This window comes from Rhincodon typus, chromosome 13, assembly GCF_021869965.1.
Source record: "Rhincodon typus isolate 14 chromosome 13, sRhiTyp1.1, whole genome shotgun sequence".
NCBI classification, from domain to species: domain Eukaryota; kingdom Metazoa; phylum Chordata; class Chondrichthyes; order Orectolobiformes; family Rhincodontidae; genus Rhincodon; species Rhincodon typus.
In genome coordinates, this window is record NC_063344.1 from 41622769 (window position 1) to 41645757 (window position 22989).

Below are 22989 nucleotides of genomic sequence, written 5' to 3' on the forward strand. Positions count from 1 at the left end.
ACTGCCCCAACAGCTGATTAACCATGTCCAAGCCCTAGGTCTAGTATCGGAGGTAGCCCTTTACCTACTGTGCCATGAAAGCTTCCTGGATTTGTATCTGTGCAAAGCAGCAATCCAAGACAAAAGTTCTGTGAGCCTGAGAAGCAAGAAGCAAAGTGGCAATGTAAGGCAGGGATGCTGTGAGCATCCAGGTAGGTTCAAAGTGAATGAACTCTAGGAGAGCATGTAAACAAGACAGAGATGTAGTCTGGTCCAGTTGATAAGCTGGGTGTATGTCTCTCACCGTGAAGTGTTCTTGCTGCAGTGTTGCAAGGATAGTTGCTTTTGCACCTCGAAGTGCAGCTTCAAAGTGCAGAAGCATATTGTAAGTATATCAGGGGTATACCGTGATGTGGGATGTGTGAGGCTAGTGTCTGTGGAGCGTGGCCTGAGATGTTGATGCCTGATTTTCAATACAGAGATCCTTTGGAGAATGTGGCAAGCAGAAGTCATCAAGTACCCACTCTGACTTCCATGTTGAGAATTCTCAGTATCAACTTGGCTCACAGTGGGTGGTAGGAAGCTGCATATTAATAAGTCAAAATATGTAGTTAATAAGACCATTGAGGAATCTTATCTTTTAATAGGATACTTAGCTGCCTCGTGAGAATCTCACTTCAGCACCCAGAACTTAGTTAAAGGATGCAATGACTTGCTTGTGACATCGAGATTGCTTTCACTGGACTTCTTGCACGATTCTGCCATATTCCTTGCCGTAGCCCACATTATTCAGGCCTCTACATGATTCTTCCTATAGATTGCCTTACAATGTAGTGAAACAAGAACAAAGCTAAGTGACAATTTTTGTGTAGCATGTTTGTAGTTGGGCTCCATCTATTTCGGTAAAAGTTTTGGGCTCAAAATTTACATCACTACAACGAGTCTTCAGTTTTTGATGGGAAGTTTCTTAGACATTGTGACTTGTGCAAATATTAGGTTTAATGTTTACATAATCTACATTAAAACCTTGTAAATAACTGCAGTATACCGCAGAATATCGGAGTCAGAAAGGTATTTGATCAAGTATTCCTTCTCATGTTGGGAGGGATTGGGGGACAGGTGGTGAGCAATCTATGAGAAGATAAACTACTTGTGAAGTCTTGGGTGTTTTGTTTTAAAAGCTGGAACAATAAAAGCTGTCTGAATGGGTGTGGTCAAGCTCCCATCCACTGAACCAGGCATTTTTCATTTTCAGCAGCAGTTGCTGTTGAGGTCTGGATGAAATGGAAGCTATTTTTCCCTCCCTCGATTACAGCCAAAAGCTAGGGGTTCTTTCCCTGGGCTGCTGCATTTCATTTGAGACAAGTCTGTTTTCTGAATTTGCCTTTTGCCAAGAGTATATGTGTTAAATGTTACTACATTGGAACAGTTAATTAATAATAGTTACTGTACCAATTATTTTGTTAAGTTTTCCAATAGAGTTAAGTTATTCCAAGTTCTTCTTTCTTTTGTTGCATTTTAACTATAGTATTTGAATAAATTGCGTTTTGCTTAATGCTAAGTAGTTTGACCAATTGAATTGCATCTGGAACCCAGAAGCTGACATTTACCTTTAATATAGGAAAAAAGTTAGGGTCTAGGCTACTTCTTAATATACTTTGAGGGGGTCTGGTCTGGTCCCTAAAAATGTGACATCGGAGATTCCTTGGCAGTATTTGAAGGAGAGCAGGGTGATTGTAAGTGTTCTGATGAACAGTGATAACAGATTATCAGGTCATTTATCTTGTTGCTATTCATTGGATGTTGCTGATTGCAAGTTAGCCATCCTTTTCTCTTTAGTAATCAACTACTAGGTGCCTGGAACATTGCTATATAAATACAAGTCATTCCTTCAGAGCACCCCAAAGACTTAGCCATTTTCTTCTGCTGTTCCTCATCCACATGCCTTTTCTGAGCAACACCCCCTTCAGCAATTTTCTGACATATGTGTTGACACCTGGTTCTGTTAATAGCTTTAATACCACAACTGTGTTGTTTGATATTAAATGATAATTGAGCCATTTTTTCTGAAGTTCCACCTTAGTCAGGACAAATTTTCCATCAGCAATCATCATTCCTCTTCTGAAGATTTAGTGATGGTAATACCATTGAATGACAAGGGGTATTGCTTAGATTGTTTGTTATTGAAAATAGTATTTGCCTAGCATTTGTGAGACATGAATGTTACTTGCCACTTGTCAGCCCAATCCTGGATATTGCCTAGATCTTGTTGCATTTGAACATGGACTGCTTCAGTTATGAATGGTGCTGAATATTGTGCAATCATCGGCAAACATCCCCACTTCTGACTAAGATGAAGGGAAGGTCATTGATGAAGCAGCCGAAGATGATTGTATCTAGGACACTACCTGAGGAACTCCTGCAGATATGTACTAGAGCTGAAATGACTGACCTCCAACAACCACATCCATCTTCCTGTGTGCCAGATATAACTCCAACCAATGGAGAGTTTGCCCCCAATACCTATTGATTCCAGTTTTTCTAGGACTCCTTGATGCCACATTTGGTCAAATGTTGTCTTGATGTCAAAAGCTGTCACACTCTCAACTCACCTCTGGAATTCGCTCTTTTGTCCATATTTGAGCCAAGTCTGTAATGAGCTTAGGAGCTGAGTGGACCTGGCAGAATCCAAACTGGGCATCACTGAGCAGGTTATTGCTGACCAGGTGTTACTTGATAGCACTGTTGATAACACCTTCCATCATTTTACTAATAATCAAAAGTAGGCCTATGAGCCAATAATTGGCCAGGTTGTTCTGTTTTGTTCTGTTTTTTTGTGCACAAGACACACCTGAAAATTTTGCACATTGTTGTGTAGATGCCAGTGTCATAACTGCACTGGAACAGCTTGGCCGGGGAGCAGTCTTCAATACCATTGTCAGATTGTTATCAGTGTCCATAGACTTTACAGTATCCAGTGCCTCCAACTGTTTCTTGATATCACATGGAGTGAATGGAATTGGCTGAAGACTCATATCTGTAATGCTGGGGACCACTGGAGGAGACTGGGATGGATCATCCATTCGGCTCTTCTGACTGAAGATTGCTGTGAATGCTTCAGCCTTGTCTCTTGCATCATTGAGGATATTTTTGGAGTCTGCTTTTCCAGTAAGTTGCTTAATTGTCCACCACCATACATGACTGGATATGAGAGGACTACAGAATTTGGATCAGGTCCATTGATTTTGGAATTGCTTAGCTCACCAGATTGACGCTTCCCTTTTAGGTATGCCTGGTGCTGTTGCTGGCATGCCCTCCTGCATTCTCCATTGAACTGGGGTTGATCCCCTGGCTTGGTGGTACTTGTTTACTGGGGGATATGCCAGGCCATGAGGTTACAGATTTTGCTGGAGTACAATTCTGCTGCTGTTGATGACCCACAATGCTTCATGGATGCCCAGTCTTGAGTTGCTAGATCTGTTTGAAGTTTAGTATGTGATAGTGTCACACAACACGATGGACGGTATTTTGAATGTGAAGGCGGGACTTTGTCTCCACTGGGACTGTCTGGTGATCACTCTTACCAATATTGTCCTGGTCAGTTGCATCTGCAGCTGGCAGATTGGTAAGAATGAGATCAAGTATGTTTTCTCCACTTGGGTTCGTTCTGTCACCACCAGCTGCAGACGCAGTCCAGTAGCTACGTTCTTTAGGACTCAAACAGCTTGATCAGTACTGCTACTGTCAATCCACTCTTGGTAGTGGCCATTGAAGTCCTCTACCCAGAGTACATATTGTAATCTTGCCACCCTCAGTGTTTCCTCCAAGTGTTGTTCAACATGGAGGAGCATTGATTATTCAGCTGAGGTAGCACAGTACATGGTAATCAGCCAGAGGTTTCTTTACCCATATTTAACCTGAGCCTTGAGACTTCATGGGGGCATTCTGAAACACCTTGGAATGCTTTGCTGCATTAAAATAAATGTAAGATGTTGTGCTTGTTTTTGAACTGAATTATATAGAACCTTGCTTATATTCATGGAGTTTATTGTGAGATCATTATTACTCTTTGAAATTTAATGGAAATTGCATGTTACCTGTTGTGTAATGATCATTAAGGGAGAGTTGTTGACATGCGTTCCATTTCTGAAGATTTAATTTAATCCTCCTCCTGTCAAAAAAACCTGCATGTCTTATCATTAGCCTATGTTAGTAGGCTAACATAGCTAGATTTCTTGAAGTTTGCCCTATGTTCAAATGTTGCTCTCAAGATTTATGATGTAATCAATGTTCTCCAATCTAATTGGTCTTGTTGTACTTTTTTTTAATCCTTCTGTAGCTTGAAGCAGACTAAAGCCCAAGATCACTGCAAGTTAGATCTTGTCATATATCTGTGTGAATTTGCTATCTGTGTTCCAAATCTGAGTATATTTCTACATGTGGAATGTTACACTCAGTGCCTGATTGAGGATATTGCGAAGGGCAGTTGACTGAGAGCCTTACCCCACTAAACACACTGCTCGCCCAGCCCCTAACAACAATATTACTTACCTATGACCTGGATTGCTCTGTATTCTTCCTGGCATTGCTGAGAATAAGAGTTTTCACCGTCTGATTGGCGACTAGCTCTTGGTAAGCAGGTTATTGCCCTCAGGAGTTGATGCCGGGGGAAGGCCTCCTGGTGGTCTCACTGCATGATTTTCTTGTGCTTTGATGGGTTCCCCAAAAAAAAGCAGGTCCAATCCGAACACCTCAACAACATTCCACCTATTGTACCTGTTACCCACATTAAAGACATTAGAGCCTAAAGTATACAGAGCTTATAATTGCTCAGAAAGCCTGCACAGCATAAACTGAAACTAAAATGGACTCATGATAAAAGCCTGCTTTCAGCACAAAAGAGATAGGATGCACATTACTTACAGTCTGGACAACGTGCTGTAGACTAAAATGGTGATGTAAAGGAGACCGCCTTCTTTCAGTTGGAGCCTTGCTTTTAAAAGTACTTTTAGCAGAGCTGTTTGCAAGCCACTGTTTCTCTACACCAGACATACAGGAGAAAGAATAACAGACTGCATACAGCTGTCTCCACAAGAGAAATGGTAGTGAAAGACCTTAAAGAGGATCTTGATGTGTGCTGAGGGACTGGAAGACATCAGTGTTTACAAAAATCTTCCTGAGAAAAAGAGACTGATTATTTTTTAAGTAACACCAGAAAAAACATCACTGAAACTAAGACAAAATATTCTGCTTTATAAAAAAGATTTGATACAAATTTCTGCCTGATTTGCACTAAACCACCTTTAGCACTCTAAAAAGAATGATCCACACTTGATGCCCCTGCAGTTTGCTTAAAGTTTCTGAATTTACACATTAATTGCATGTTAAATTTGCAAGAGAAAGTTAAATCATTAAGTCAAGCCATTATCAGTGTAAGTACATTAATAACATTATTGTTAATGACAAAGGCTGTCACTATAGCTTCAGAGGGCTCACTTACCCCTCATGCAGATAAAATGCCTGTGATATCATTGCTAGCAATGCTGAAGGTAACTTTGTGGCAAAGAATCGAACTAATAAAAGGGGTTATTTTCAAACATTTTAAATTAATTCAGTTCAAATCCTGGGATTACAAAACTCATGCAGACTCACTCCAACACTTGTCAACCCTGTACCTGTTCCTGTTCCTGTTCCCCGTCTGCCTCTCTGTTGCTCACTGTCTTGATTCTTTGCTGTTTGCCATTCTTTGAGCAGAACAGCCACGAGAGTAACGAGCGGAGTGGCAAGTGGGGCAGCAACTGAAACAACAGGCAGGCGGTGAGTGGGGCAGGGAGCAAAGCAGCAAGTGGCATGGCAACTACAGCAGTGAATGAGGTGGACAAGCAGAATGGTAAGTGGTGTAGCCAAAGGGGTGGCATGCAAGCACATCAACTAGACTGCCAAGTGGGTTTGTGAGCACAGCAATGATTAAAGCAGTGAGCAGAGTGGCAATGGGATGGGTGAGCAGAAAAGTGAGTGGGGTGGTGAACACCGGAACAAAGAGTTTCAAGTGGAGTGGTAAGTGGGGTGGCAACCACAATGTCAAGCAGAGTGGCAAGCTGAGCACAGGAGCAACTACAGTGCCTTCGATGGTGAGCACAACAGCAACCAGAGTACCTTGTAGGGCGGCAGTGCAGCAGCAATTAGAACACCAAATAATGCAGTGGGCAAGGTATTAAGCAGTCTGGTGATTGGTTCATTGAATGCAAGTATGGTGTGAACATCCTTTGGTTAAACAACCATCAATGGTACTTTGCATAAGACTATGTGCAGAATGAGCAGTGGGGGCACACAGCAGGGCTGATGAGTGTTGAAGTGATGCTGTGTGAGTATTGCAATCCCAGGACTTGAACTGAATTGATTTAAAATATTTGAAAATAAACTCTTTTATCCTGTTCTTTTGTGCAAGATTACGTTCAGCATTTCCAGCAGTGATATCCCTAGCACCAAAACTGCATGCATCGATGATGTCAATGGTGTAGGCATCCTGTCCTTGTGTAGTTGCAGGAAATGTAGTGTTTTAAAATTGTCAAGTTTCAGGTTTTGTTTTCCTATTTCATTCTTACTTTGTATTTTCCTTTTCTTGGCAATCTTTCTTTATCTTTATTTATTTTGCTATACAAGATTTGACATTGAATTTACCTTCCTTCTCAGCTTATTAGTTTCTGAATTCTAAGCTAATACAGTATATCATTTATCCAATTATTCTCTAATATCTACATATCCCTTTTCTCTTCTACGCTGTTATTTCTTCACATTTTTAGCAAGTCTGGAAGAATTTATTAAAATACTACACTGTAGTTCTAACTAATGGGAGCACAGCAGAATGGCATTCTTCCATTGTCAATGCCGTATTCACTAATGTAGAATATCGTTAGGCATGAATACTTTATTTTGAACATATTCTGTTCTGATTTAACAGAATGCTGTTATACGAATTGCTGTGACTAGCTTTGTGTGAAAATTCATTATTTATATAGTCAACCTGTTGCCTAAACATTCAGTGTATGCTCAATATTTTTTAATATGGCAATCTTGGATGCATCACTTTGTATTTGCACTGCTTTATTCACATAGAATCCTTACAGTGTGGAAACAGGCCCTTCGGCCCAACAAGTCCACATCGACCCTTGGAGCATCCCACGCAGACTCATCCCCTTATAACCCACTTAAGCTACACATCCCTGGACACTACAGGCAATTTAGCATGGCCAATCCACCTAGCCCGCACATCTTTGGACTGTGGGAGGAAACTGGAGCACCCAGAAGAAACTCACGCAGACATGGGGAGAATGTGCAAACTCCACACAGACAGTTGCCTGAGGGTGGAATTGAACCTGGGTCCCTGGCGCTGTGAGCCAGGAGTGCTAACCACTGAGCTACTGTGCCACCCCAAAAGCTTTAGTTAGAGCAGGTTTACAGGTTAAGTGTAGCAACCATAACTTGTACTTTTAAAGTATCTTTAATGTGGTAAAATATCCCAAGATAGGAGTATAATAAAAAAAAAGTACACCAAGCCACACAGGAGAAATTGGGAGACATGATTAAACATTAGTTCAAAGAGTTAAGTTTTAAGCCATGTCTTAAAGGAAGAGAAAGAGTAGGAAAAAAGAAGACAAAGGAATTCCAGACCTTATCGCATTGACCAGGTTACCAGCAAAGGAACAGGCGTCACAGCGGAGGTCTAAACCAAAGAAGAGCAGAGTTCTCAGTGAATCATGTCAGGCTGCCACCCCAACTGCTGTACAAGATTTCCGTTCTCTCCTTCTTGCTTTTTGCTGGCTGTAAAAGTTGCCCCCTAGTGTCTAATTTTGTGTTGATGCTTATTTAACAAAGAATGGATATTGGAAAATGTAATCATTGTTGCTTTTATAATCACATAGGAATAAATCAAAGGAGGTGGAAGATCTTCTCTCAAGGCTAACAGTACTGGAGTGTGCACATGATGAGAGGGAATCAAGGTAAATAATGGGTTTTCATTTGCTGTTGTACGCTATTATTATAGGCAGAAGGTTATTTTGATTACTGATATTCTTTATATTATCACAGATATTGCAAAGAGATTAAAGAAAAAGAGAAACAATGGCTGCAGTGTGAACAAAAGTGTAAGAGTTTAGAAGAACAGCTAGAAATCAAAGTTCGCCAGGAGTCAGAAATACAAAACCGATCATCAGTCTCACAAAACGAAATACTGACTCTAAAAACTGCCCTAAGTCAGGCAGAAGAGAAGCTAGAGGCATTGAAACAAGAAAGGTAAAAGTCAAACGAAGTCACTCTTTTAGAAAATGTATTTGAAATAAAGAACATTTATATCATGACCTATCTCTCTTCACATGCAAACAACTTCGATGATGGTGTTTCTCCTTCTCCCCTAACATCTCTGTATTTTCATCCGTGGTATTCTTACTTGTATTCATTTTTCTTCTATCCAATTGCCTACCATAAAACTTCTTTTAATGACCATGAAATCAGTATGATTTAGATTTTCCCATCAAGACCACAAAATGGGATGCCTAAAGTTCAGTAACATGAAGCCAGATTTTCGTCTTGGAGGCAGCAATAGCCAGTCAGACTACATTCCTAATTCACAGTCAGAACTCTGTTTTGGCAGTGCTCACCCACACTATCTTTATGCTGGAGTAATAGTAGGGCTGATGCTTCCTGAAGCAAGCCTGAGATGGAAAGAGAGGCTGGTAGATTCTAACGTAGCTGAGTTGAGAGACCCGCGTACATAATCTGGGACATAGTTATGGAGCTGAGGCCCCTTACCCTCAGCTCTTACTCCCTGTGCCCCCATATATCTCCCTTATTCTCCATACCCCTTCCAAATTCACTGTATACACTTTGAACCCATGTCCCCTATATTGCCACTCATTCCCATACTTCGTCCATACCCTCTTTTCTCTAACCTCCCAAAGTTTCCTCAATGCCCATATGCACTCAGCCAGAATCCACTGTTGAGCTGTATAATAACATCGGGAATTCTTTGATATGCTCCTAAAACTGTCAAACAAACAATAATTCACAAACTGTGTAAAAATAAATCTTAGGATCGCATAAAACAATTAAATATGTATACAATTATAGTAACCTTGACAGCTGGGATGGATTCATTAGAGAGTTTTGAAGCTCAGCCAATCATTTGTAATGAAATTGTATTGCCGACTGTAAACAACCAAAGCTGAATCTATTAAAGTCTTTGAAGTTATTTGAAGAGTACATTAATCTGTGTAAGATTTTAAAACATTCATACAGATTCCTAAGCTGATATTAAATCAAATGATGATAGCTAACACAGCTAAATCTGAATTTCAATATTGTAAATACAAAGGAGCATTCTATCCAATGAATAATGTGCCTTGGCACCTGAATATTTTTCCACTTTCACAGTGATGGCCAATTTAATAGTCATTTACATTTTAAAAACAAAGTTCTATCATCAATCACTGAAATGTAAGCATATTTAATGTTCATAGAACATTTAATGCTTATACAACATTTAATTATGCCTGTGAAAAGTATTACAACTCTAGAGCAAGACTCCCCCATGGTTCATGACGGCTCTGAGTTGATATGAACCGTTCCTTTTGAAAATTGACCCAAGTCCATCAAATTGCAGGGATTCTGAAATTGTCAATTGTCATGCATTGTTAAGACTGCTGGCTCACATCAGCCTTCTTTATTCCACAGCCCTCAGGATTGTGGGTGGTTTGAATCTCAGAATTAGGGTACAGTCATCATTTTAAAGCAAGCCTGTTATGGATTCATCCCATATTGAAATGAGGAAGTCTAGCCTAAGGTGTATATGGAACTAATACCGACTAGCTAGAAAATATTTAACTGGCTTACTTTGTCTTAATCTCTTTTTATGTTTTAATCTGTTTCATCTACAGTATCTATTCTGTCCTTCACCAAAACCAACAACTGCTTTTGTCTATTATTCTCCTCCTAAAAATATTACGATCCCTATCTTTTATTTTCCACTCATGTCCAATTTGCAGCAAGTTATATAACTGCTATCAATTTTCTTCCTATTTCTTGCGTAACTGTTTCTAATTCCCAAATTCATTTTCTATATTCTAAATGTTTCAATATCTGCCATTTATTTAGTTTTTGTTATGCTCTCAGCATGATAGTAAGACTGGACAAGTCAATCCCAGACTGAAATCTGCCTCAATAGATCATAAGTTTCTTCTTTGCAGTTTGGTTACCATGGTGGTTAGTCATTGAATATATTCACGCAAGGCTGTCTATGCTCTTTTACGTTTATTACACATAATCTCTGTATAAAAAAAAACAAAGATTTTACCTTTTTCCCAGCTATATCCTTAGCAGATTCTCAGTCCCTGTGGAATATCACTCTTTTCTTAACTTTAAGATTGCTATTCAACTAACTCCTTCCAGTTTTGAAGTCTTAGCCACCTTTTTCCATCTCTGATGGTCTAGAGGCCTCTTTCCAGTCTTGATAACCTAGACCTCTTTTCAGGTCTTGCTACCAAGAGGCTTTTGCAAAGTTCTCACATCCTCAAGCTTCTAAAAAGTTCTTATAAAATGGAGATTTCTACGATCTAAATTTGCACAGTCTAGAAATTTCTACAAATAAACTTGCCCTTCTACAGGTATGAAAATGTTTTTCTGTTCTGAAATCTAATTCAAACCTCTGAACACCTGTTTCTGTGTAGGTCATAAAACTCATCAATATAAACATTCACCAATTAACTTACCAGTTATCTGATCAAGATATTTGGCTCAATCAAATATTGCTTTAGTTCATTATTCGAAATGATTTTCTGACCTTTTAAAAATCAAGGTAACTTTACAGAACAGAAACCAAAATCTATTTTACTTCTATTTTTAAATAAAATTCCAAATGAAAATATACTAAAGGTGCATCACAACATACTGAAAATTGCTAATTGGTAGCAAGTAACTCATTTGTGTCAGTTATAGTGATTGCTTAATGGTTTGCAGCATTCAGTACTGAAATCCTAAGATTGAAAGAACCAGTGTAGTTGATTTACTATAATTATGTTTTATCACCACTTTTTGTTTCCAAACCTGATAACTTCACAAGTGCAGTAACAGGAATGGTCAGTAAAAAAAATGCATTCACACTAGGGAACATCCATTTTGACTCAGAAATTGGCAGAAACGAAATTTGAAGCAAATTAATCTTTACCTAAGGGAATAACCTCGCATGTTGCCAAACTGTGAAGCTTATAAAGCTTTAAACCTCTGCATTATTTACAACCTCTTTAGAAACAAAGGCTAAATGAAAGGTTTAATTATAGCTTTTGAATCCACCAGTTCATTTTAAACCATTTTTCCCCAAGCTTAGAGGAAATGTATTATCCCAATACAGTGTTCATTTAAATTTGATTCATACTGACAATCTGTAGTTTGCTGAAAAACATAATTTTCTTTGTGAAACGTGTCAAGCTGATACATGAGTCCCAGTGAAGTCTGGGAAACTGGATGCAATTTCAATGTGTCTGGCTGTGGTCCTCTGATATTGCCACTATATTATAATTTTATTTCCAGGTTTGGCACTGAAAACATTGTAGCAGGGGAGTGCAGATTGACCTCATACAAACTCAAGAATCCAAATGGTTAATCCAAAAATGGAATGTGCAGGATTTGGGGGCTTTAGCACAGAAACAACAAATGTAGGACTCAGGATACACAAAGGCACCTTTCATGATAAACTGCTGAGGGAGTGAGGAGTTGAAGAGCCAATACTTTCCCTTAGCAATAGGACAAAGAAACCTGTTGTTGTCTCAAAGAAGACATGGCTGGAGGTGGTCCAGGAGATCATCAGCCACTGCATTGTGCAATACTCCTGGCTTCAGTGTAGGAAGTGTTTTGATAGCCTAAGCTGGTAAAGAAAAGTGAGTATTGTTGTACATTCACATCTGTCACCACACCCTCTCACTTTGCCTTGTCGAACCGACTCCACCACACCATTGCTCACACCTAATTACCTTGCAACCGCACCATTCCTTCACTTTACATGCCATTCCTCACTGCCATATATATCGATTACTGCCATCCACTTTCACATTAATATAACTTGATGTCTCTCTCTCACAGCCATCTTCGTGAAATGCTTTGCTTTCATCAGGTGAACCAAGAGAAGAAAGTGGGTTCTCGAGAAGGAGAGAACTGAAAATGGTCCTCCACAGATCTCACAACAGACAACTGCAGAGTAGGAAATATTGGAATTCAGTGGCATTTTCTTCCAAGACCATTAGAGGACAACCTTCCAGTTTCCTAGTGAAACACTTAGATGTCAGTGAAGAGAAACATTGTCAGAAACATGTCATACAACATGTAGTTATGTTGACTTGATTTCAGTCTCAAGTGAAATAAGGCCTTGATTTAATCCAGTCCTTCACAGTAGCAGCCAGGTGCTCTTAATTGTGGGAAACATTCTTCATTCTCCTGGTGGCAGCAAAATTTCCTTTGATTAAATTGGATTGCTTAAGAAACTGGAATGGAATTCCTAACCTCTGGTGACAAAATAATTTGGCATGCATTTCCTTGAGCTCACTTCAATTTAGTGGTATTACAGTTTTTGCTTTTTACAATGTCTCAGGTCTCAATCTCAGATTTAAATTAGCAATTAATACAAAGCATTCATTACAACACCATACATCACATTTTTCCACATATGCTATCTGCTGAACCTATGCAGCTGTAAGCTAGACATTCCACATTTATTTGCAAGAAATTCATTAGAAGGCAGTGGGCCAGGACCTAAAAAATGGGATTGGAATAGTTGGGTGGTTGTTTTGACAGGCACAAAATTGAGGGCTACAGGGTCTTTGACTGTGCTGTAGACCTCTATGACCCTATGACTCAGTGATTTCAAGTTTCCCAGTCATCACTTAGCTGAGTACTTCTTTGTTGATGGCTTTAAAACTGTCTGTTTCCTTGGCTGCCTCCCTCACTCTTTGTTGTAGCTTCCTTCTTCTGCCATGCAAGCTCCCCCTCTCCCTTGCCGGCTCGACCACAATCCTTATAATCTCCCTTTGCAACTTCCCTCTTCACGGTTGCAGCTCGTTCTCTCCCCTTGGAATCTCCCACTTTCCCTTACAGTCGTATCCTCTTCATCCTTTGCAGCCTTCTTCTCCCCTTACTCCACTTGCCATCTCCTGCCCTATGTTTTGTAACCTTCTTCTCCCACCCCAACCCTCTTTCAGCCTCTTTTAATCCTCCCACCCACCTTAGAGCCTCTTTTCTCCAATTTCATTGGAATCTACTTCTCCCCATGTCCAGCTGGCTGTATGCCTCCTTTTCCCACCCAATCAATCTTCTTGTTGCTGCCTCCTCACCTCATAGCAAAACTCTGTTATCTTTTACTGGCAAAGGCATCATTTGTTGCCCATCCCTAATTGCGCTGAGAAGATGATGGTGAGCTGCCCTGATGAAGCACCAGAATCCATATGTTGTAGGCACGTCCACGGTGCTATTAGGATGGAAAGTTCCAGGTCTTTGACTCAGTGAAGGAATTCTGATATTATTCCAAATCAGATGTTATATGATTGAGGGAAAAGCTTGCAGGAAGTGCTGGAGCCCCATATTCCTCCTGATCACCCTCATTTTCCCATGTTATTGTAAGAAGGTTACTTTTGAAATCCAGTTGCTAGGCTCTTTACATCAATCCTTTTGTCTTCCTCAACACTTCCATCTGCAACCAAACACAAATGTAACAGTACGTAGGTTAAATTAAACCCCAGTCCTCACAAACCCACCACAAATTCAAATGCTGATGCACGAAAATGTCATTCAGGTAATTTACATTCAGTAGTTCTTGTACTTATTTTTCTTACAGATATGAAAACATTTCGAATGCAATATTTCAGCTCCCCCTCACCAAGACCAACATCAGCTCACTATTTAATTAAATTGTCAATCAAACAAAACTAAGGTTCTGATCTGTCGTCTGACTTATGACTGACTTCAGGCTTCATTTCAAAAATCTATAGCAATTCCAACTTGTAAAGGACAATACCTCTCATCTTCCTTACAAAACAGCATCTTTGACTTTCTGTGAGATTGCCTAGAATTTATTAACATTTTCTTAGTCTTTAATTTCCTTTTTCAAGAGAAGTAAATCTGATTTCCAATCAAGATATCAGTTTAAAAACCCAGAATCACTTTATACCACGTATTCCCAATCTAATGGGGGAAAAAAAGTCTCCTAATTTCTGAGATAACAAGGTGTAGAACTGGATGAACACAACAGGCCAAGCAGCATCAGAGGAGCAGGAAAGCTGACGTTTCGGGTCTAGACACTTCTTCAGAAATGGGGGAGGGGAAGGGGATTCTGAAATAAATAGGGAGAGAGAGGGAGGCGGATAGAAGATGGATAAAGGAGAAGATAGGGGGAGAGGAGACAGACAAGTCAAAGAGGCGGGGATGGAGCCAGTAAAGGTGAGTGTAGGTGGGGAGTTAGGGAGGGGATAGGTCAGTCCAGGGAGGACGGACAGGTCAAGGAGGCGGGATGAGGCTGGTAGGTAGGAGATGGGGGTGGGGCTTGAGGTGGGAGGAGGGGATAGGTGGGAGGAAGGACGGGTGAGGGAGGCGGGGTTAAGCTGGGCTGGTTTTGGGATGCGGTCAGGGGAGGGGAGATTTTGAAGCTCGTGAAGTCCACATTGATGCCATTGAGCTGCAGGGTTCCCAAGCAAAATATGAGGGTGCTGTTCCTGCAACCTTCGGGTGGCATCATTGTGACACTGCAGGAGGCCCAGGATGGACATGTCGTCCAAGGAATGGGAGGGGGAGTTGAATGGTTTGCGACTGGGAGGTGCAGTCGTTTGTCGCGAACCGAGCGTAGGTGTTCCACAAAGCAGTCCCCAAGCCTCCACTTGGTTTCCCCGATGTAGAGGAGGCCACATCGGGAACAGCGGATACAGTATACTACATTAGCAGATGTGCAGGTGAACATCTGCTTGATGTGGAAGGTCTTCTTGGGGCCTGGGATGGGGGGTGAGGGGGGAGGTGTAGGGGCAGGTGTAGCACTTCCTGCGGTTGCAGGGAAAAGTACCGGGTGTGGTGGGGCTGGAGGGGAGTGTGGAGCGGATAAGGGAGTCACGGAGAGAGTGGTCCCTCCAGAAAGGAGATAAGGGTGGGGAGGGAAAAATGTCCTTGGTAGTGGGGTCAGATTGTAGATGACGGAAGTGCCGGAGGATGATGCGTTGGATCCGGAGGTTGGTGGGGTGGTACGTGAGGACAAGGGGTTTCTGTTTTGGTTGTTATTGCGGGGAGGGGGGTGTGAGGGATGAGTTGCGGGAAATGCGAGAGACACAGTCGAGGGCGTTTTCAACCACTGTGGAGGGGAAGTTGCGGTCCTTGAAAAACGAGGACATTTGGGATGTCTGGGAGTGGAATGTCTCATCTCGGGAGCAGATGCGGCGGAGGCGAAGGAATTGGGAATAGGGGATGGCATTTTTGCAGGAAGGTGGGTGAGAGGAGGTGTATTCGAGGTAGCTGTGGGAGTCGGTAGGCTTGAAATGGATATCGGTTTCCAGGTGGTTGCCAGAGATGGAAACAGAGAGGTCCAGGAAGGAGAGAGAGGTATTGGAGATGGTCCACGTGAACTTAAGGTTGGGGTGGAAGGTGTTAATGAAGTGGATGAACTGTTTGAGCTCCTCGTGGGAGCACGAGGCGACGCCAATACAGCCATCGATGTAACGGAGGAAGAGGTGGGGGATATGGCCAGTGTAGCTTTGGAAGAGGGATCGTTCCACGTATCCTACAAAGAGGCAGGCATAGCTTGGGCCTATGCGGGTACCCATGGCCACCCCCTTTGTCTGTAGGAAGTGGGAGGAATTGAAAAAGAAGATGTTAAGGGTGAGGACGAGTTCAGCTAAGCGGATGAGGGTGTCAGTGGAGGTGGACTGGTCGGGCCTGCAGGACAGGAAGAAGCGGAGGGCCTTTAGGCCATCTGCATGGGGAATGCAAGTGTACAGGGACTGGACGTCCATGGTAAAGATGAGGTGTTGGGGACCAGAGAATCGGAAGTTTTGGAGGAGGTGGAGGGCATGGGTGGTGTCATGGACGTAGGTGGGGAGTTCCTGGACCAAGGGGGAGAAAATGGAATCAAGATACTTGGAGGGAAGTTCGGTGGGGCAGGAGCAGACGGAGACAATGGGTCGACCAGGGCATTCAGGTTTGTGGATTTTGGGAAGGAGATAGAAACGGGCAGTGCGGGGTTGGGGAACGATGAGGTTGGAGGCTGTGGGTGGAAGGTCACCTGAAGTGATGAGGTTGTGGATGGTTTGGGAGATGATGTTTTGGTGGTTGGGGGTGGGGTCATGATCAAGGGGGCGGTAGGAGGAGGTGTCGGAGAGCTGGCGTGTGGCCTCGGCGATTTAGAGGTCAGTGCGCCATACTACAACTGTGCCTCCCTTGTCCGCAGGTTTTATGGTGAGGTTGGGATCAGAGCAGAGGGCTGCACGTTCTGTGGGGGAAGAGGTTGGAGTGGGTGAGAGGGCTGGGGAGGTTGAGGTGATTGATATCTCAACAGCAGTTGGAGATGAAGAGGTCAAGGGAGGGTAGGAGGCCTTGGCGTGGTGTCCAGGAGGATGGAGTGTGTTGGAGGCGGGAGAAAGGGTCAGTAGAGGGAGGGTTAGGCTCACGGTTGAAGAAGTAAGCGCGGAGGCGGAGGTGGCGGAAAAACTGTTCAACGTCCAAGCGGAGCGGTATTTGTTGATGTTAGGGTGGAGGGGGATAAAGTTGAACCCTTTACTGAGGACTGACCATTCGTCCTCAGTGAGAGGGAGGTCTGGGGGATGGTGAAGACTCAGCAGGGCTGGGTGCTACTATTCCCAATTCCTTCGCCTCCACTGCATCTGCTCCCGAGATGAGGCATTCCACTCCCGGCCATCCCAGATGTCCTCGTTTTTCAAGGACCGCAACTTCCCCTCCACAGTGGTTGAAAACGCCCTCGACCGTGTCTCTCACATTTCCCGCAACTCATCCGTCACACTCCCTCCCCGCAATAACAATCAAAACAGAAACCCCTCGTCCTCACGTGCCACCCCAACAACCTCCGGATCCAACGCATCATCCTCCGACACTTCTGCCATCTGCAACCTGACCCCACCACCAAAGACATTTTTCCCTCCCCACCCTTATCTGCTTTCTGGAGGGACCACTCTCTCTGTGACTCCCTTGTCTGCTCCACACTCCCCTCCAGCCCCACCACACCCGGCGCTTTTCCCTGCAACCGCAGGAAGTGCTACACCTGCCCCTACACCTCCCCCCTCACCCCCATCCCAGGCCCCAAGAAGACCTTCCACATCAAGCAGATGTTCACCTGCACATCTGCTAATGAGGCATACTGTATCCGCTGTTCCTGTTGTGGCCTCCTCTACATCGGGGAAACCAAGTGGAGGCTTGGGGACTGCTTTGTGGAACACCTACGCTCGGTTCGCGACAAACGACTGCACCTCCCAGTCGCGAACCATTCAACTCCCCCTCCCACTCCTTGGACGACTTGTCCATCCTGGGCCTCCTGCAGTGTCACAATGATGCCACCCGAAGGTTGCAGGAACAGCACCCTCATATTTCGCTTGGGAACCCTGCAGCTCAATGGCATCAATGTGGACTTCACAAGCTTCAAAATCTCCCCTCCCCTGACCGCATCCCAAAACCAGCCCAGCTCAACCCCGCCTCCCTAACCCGTCCTTCCACCTATTCCCTCCTCCCACCTCAAGCCCCACCCCCATCTCCTACCTGCTAACCTCATCCCGCCCCCTTGACCTGTCAGTCCTCCCTGGACTGACCTATCCCCTCCCTAACTCCCCACCTACACTCACCTTTACTGGCTCCATCCCCGCCTCTTTGACTTGTCTGTCTCCTCTCCACCTATCTTCTTTGTCCATCTTCTATCCGCCTCCCCCTCTCTCCCTATTTATTTCCGAATCTCTTCCCCCACCTCCCCCATTTCTGAAGAAGTGTCTAGATCTGAAACGTCAGCCTTCCTGCTCCTCTGATGCTGCTTGGCCTGTTGTGTTTATCCAGCTCTACACCTTGTTATCTCAGATTCTCCAGCATTGGCAGTTCCCACTCTCTCCTAATTTCCTAATTTTTGTTTGTCTCCATTGCCCAACTATATGACTTGGTAACTTCAGTCTTGTCTGTATTTGTCATTATTCTGAACACCTATAAACTTTTTTCTGATCTTTTCCTATCTTAAATAAATTTACCTTTGCCATATTTTTCTCCCAATGACATAATGCTGTTAATTTCTTCTGTTTTCTCCTGATGTTATGGAGCAGCAAAGATGAATAATTGCAGTTGTGCAAATAATCTGAAAACCATAGCTCATACTAGGATCACAGATAGTGGGAAACAAAATATCATGGTTATTTAGCAGAACTAATATTAATTACAGACTTTAGATTGTGACCTCAATACATAATTTATATAATTGCAGTAAAGAAAATCTCTTTATACTAAGCTGCAAGTTCAAGGAAAACAAAATCCAAAGATCACATTATTCTTAACAAATCCTCAATCTAATACAAAGACAGGATCAGATATGGTAGGGCAGGAGTGACAGAAATTACTCAATTCCAACCTTCTTTTCAGCTTCTCAGTACTGGGCTAAGATACTTGACATTGATTCACTTCACATGGAGCAAGATTTTATTTCCACCTAAGTATTACCTTCTGTAATTCTCATTTCTGCCAAAATTGTAATAGATGTGCTAACAGTTTCTTAAAGTAATGAAAAGTTGATAGTGCTAGTAATCTTGATCCGAAACATTTGAATTTTTAACTCTCCTTGATAAAAGACTGTTATCTATTTTTCAAAATATGCAAGACAATAATTTGCATTTATTTCACACCTCTAACACGACAAAATGTTCCAAAGCTTCAAGCACATTATCAAATAAAATTTAGTAAATGGGTCATATTTATGATCAGTTGATCAAATATGGCTCAAAATGGTAGGTTCTAAGAAGTGTCTTAAAGGAAGAGAGAAAAGTAAAAGAGATGGAAAGGTTTACAGAGGGAATTCTAAAACTTAGACTTTAGGTATCTGAAGACATGGCCACCAGTAGTGGATTCATGAAAGTCAGAGATACAAAATATGCCAGAATTTGAAGAGACATAGACATATCACAAAATCATATTATTTTTTAACATGCAGAAGGAGGTCATTCAGCCCTTCATGTCTGCAATGGCTGTCTAATGAGCATTATGATTTGGTGCTAATTGCCTGCAATTTCCCATATCCTTGTACAATGTTTATTTTCAAATAATTACCAGTTGCCGTCTTGAATGCTCAATTGACTCTGCCTCCACCATACTTTCAGGCACTGCATTCCAGACACAAACCACTTATGTGAAAAATTTCTCTCTGCTGATTTAAATCTGCATCATCTTGTTCTTCATCCTTTCATAAGTGGGAACAATTTCTCCCTATCTACTCTATCCTGATTTATTGTGACTTTGAAGTTCTTGACCAGAAAATCCCTTACTCTGCTTCTCTTCAAGGAGAACTCCAATCTATCCTCATAACTGAATTTCCTCCTTCTGGGAACCATTTTTGTAAATCTCTCCTGCACTTACTACAATGTGATTATATTCTTCCTATTATATGGCACCTGGAACAGTAAACAATGGTCATGCTGAGGTCTAACAACTGACTTGTCTCACCTCCTTGCTCCTGTATTTTAAGTCCCTGTTAATAAAGCAAAGCATACTGTTTCATTTATTAATTATTCTCTCCACTTAGCTTGGCACCTTCAGTGATCAATGTACATGTACACCCAGGTCCTTCTGCTCCTGGACCCTCTTTTGTATCCTCTATTCTATAGTGTCTGTCAATTTTCTAGCTACCACAATGAATCACCTCATAGTTCTCTGCATTGAACTTAATCTGCCACCTACCTGCCTGCTTCACCAACTTGTCTTTGCCCTTTTGGAGCTCTACATTCTATCCTCCTCACAGTTTACAATTCTTCAAAGTTTTGTATCCCCCCACAAAGTTTGAAATTGTCCTATTGCACCATGATCTAGATCATTAATATATATCTAAAGAAGCAACAGTATCAATACTGATCCCAGGGAACTCCACTCCAACTTTCCTCCAGCCCAAAAATGTCCATTGACCACTACTCTCCATTTCCTATAACTCAGCCAAGTATGTATACACATAGTTACTATCCCTTTTATTCCATGAGCTATAACATTTCTCACAAGTTGGCCATTACTGTATCAAATACCTTTTCGAAGTCTATGTACACTGCATCAACAGTATTACCAGTATCCACCCTTCCTTTTATGTCTTCAAAAAACTCCATCAAGTTAGGTAAACATGATTTCCCCCTTAGAAATCCATGCTGGCTGTTCCTAAACAACCTTCCTTTTTTCACAGGTGACTACTAATTCTATCCTGAATCATTTTTTCTAGAAGCTTCCCCACCATTGAAATTAAACTGGAACAAAAACAGAAGTTGCTGGAAAAGCTCAGCAGGTCTGGCCGCATCCGTGAAGAAAAAAATTGAAGTTAACAAGGAAGGGTGACCGGACCCGAAACGTTAACTCTGATTTTTTCTTCACAGATGCCGCCAAACCTCTGAGCATTTCCAGCAACTTCTGTTTTTGTTCCTGATTTACAGCAGTTTTTATTGAAATTAAACTTGTTGGTCTGTAATTGCTGGGCCTATCCTAACAAATATTTTGAATAAGGGCATAATGTCTGCAGTACCCAGGTTCTCTGCAATCTCCTTTGAATCTAGCAAAGACTGAAAGATTATTGCCAAACTCTATTCTCCCTTCTTTCAGTATACTTAGATGCTGCTCATCTATTGTCAATGCCTTGTCAACTTACCTATGGAGTGTTGTATGACTGGAGCAGGTTACGTAAGTATTTAGGATGAAGAGATCATGGAGGAATTGAAAGCAAGAGTTCTGGATTTTAAGTTTGAGGCACTGTCAGTTAATGTGGAACAGTGAGCACACAAGTAAGAGAGTGGACAAAACAATGGCAGATGGCGTTCAATGTAAGCAGGTGTGCGGTTATCTATTTTGGACAAAAAAGTATAGATTTGGATAACTTCTAAATGGTATGAAGTTAAATACAGTGAATTTCTAAAGAGACTTGGGGGTTTAGGTGCATTGATCTTTAAAATGTCATGAATTAGTGCAGAAAATAATCAAGAAAGCTAATGGAATGCTGGCCTTTATTATCTAGAAGACGAGAGTGCAAAGATGCAGAAGTTATGCTGTAGTTACACAAAACCCTGGGAAGAGTCCACTTGAAGTACTGTGAGCAGATCTGGGCACCACACCAGAGAAACAATGGAGGGAGGCTTTGGAGGGAGTACAACGTAGGTTTACAAGAATGATATCTGGACTTCGAGGGTTAAGTTATGAGGAGAGATTATAAAAACTGGGCCTGTTTTCTCTAGACTTTAGAAGGTTAAAGAGTGATCTGATCGAAGTCTTCCAAGATATTAAGAGGAAAAGCATAGATAAACTATTTCCACTGGTTGGGAATTCTACAACTCGGGGACATAATCTGAGAATTAGGCCAGCCCATTCAGGAGAGATGTTATAAAGCACTTCTACATACAAAAAGTGGTAGATGTTTGGAACTCTCTTCTACAAATGGCAATGGATGCAGGATTCTTTGTTAAATATAAATCTGAGATAGACTTTTTTGTTAAGCAAAGATATTAAGAAATATGAGCTAAAGGCAGGTGTATGGAATTAGGCCACAGATCAGTGATGATCTCATTGAATGGAAGAACAGGCTTGAAGGGCTAAATGGTCTACTGTTCCTATTTTCCTGTGTAGTAAGAAAATCTTTGCAGAATTTTTCAATTTTGTCTGTTTGGCCATAGACAGTCACAATCAGGCATGCATCACTAAGTATTCAGTCAATTTTGTTAACTATCGTACGAGGCAATACTTTACTGATCCTGATTCATAAACAGCTGCCCTAATTAGGCCACAATTAAAAGGCCCTCAAGGCTTTTTCAATGTAGTAGCACCTTGATTTGTAGGAAGTCTTTATTTGATTTCTGCAAATACCTCACCCATGGTTTAAATTTCTGCAAAGCAGGAACAGGCAGGTAACTAATCCTACTATATCAGTTCTCCTTCTACCAATTTCCACTGGAAACAGTAAGTTAAAATTCTGACATTTGTAATTATACATCTTACACCAAAGCTAAATTTACAAACAAGGGGTTTGATTGTACGGACATTGCCAAAGTTGGCTAATTATGTATGTTTTCATTTAATCCATTAGTAACGCTGTACTAGTGTTTTTCAAGGCTATAAAATATATATTCTAGATCATGGCATCTGGAGTTTGCTCTGACAAATGCAATTTCTTTGGAGTTGTTGTTCCATTTTGTAGTGTCAATTGCTAGTAGGGAATTAACCATTTACAGTAGGGACCTTTTCTATGTCACAATTTATCATTATTTTTGAATAAAACTTTATGGATTTTAGCAGCTTTTATATAATATTTGAATATTGTATGCCTTGTTTGGCATTTTCCAACAAATCATCCCTTCTTTGCCTAACTGTAAATCCATAAAATCATTCCTGTTTTTTTTGATATTCTGCATTCATGTTAGAAGTGGTTAGTTTCTTTCAGAGATATTTATGAAAGAAAAGTTAAAATTATAGGAACATAAGAACAGAGATAGGCCATTCAGCCCCTCGAGCCTGATCCACTATTCAATGAAATCATGGCTATTTTGTGGCATAACTCCATATACCTACTTTTGGCCTCTATCCCTTAATACCTTTGCTTAACAAAAATGTATCTATCTCAGACTGAAAATTAACAACAGTCCAACATCCATTGCTATGTGTGGAAGAAGTCCAAACATTACCACCCTTAGAGTGTAGCAGTACTTTCTAAGATATCTACTGAATGGTCCAGCTCCCTAATTCTCAGACTATGCCCCCTATTTCTAGAATATCCAATCAGTG

At 41.7% G+C, this 22989-nt stretch overlaps 1 protein-coding gene across 1 annotated transcript in view; it reads left to right on the forward strand.

Annotated features, from left to right (window-relative positions):
* The window catches only part of lekr1 (leucine, glutamate and lysine rich 1), a 171393-nt gene that overhangs the window by 133803 nt on the left and 14601 nt on the right, over window positions 1-22989 (forward strand). The window contains exons 8-9 of the mRNA XM_048604655.1: window positions 7902-7979; window positions 8068-8271. Coding sequence (XP_048460612.1) covers window positions 7902-7979; window positions 8068-8271 — 282 coding nt within the window. The remainder of the gene's footprint in view (window positions 1-7901; window positions 7980-8067; window positions 8272-22989) is intronic.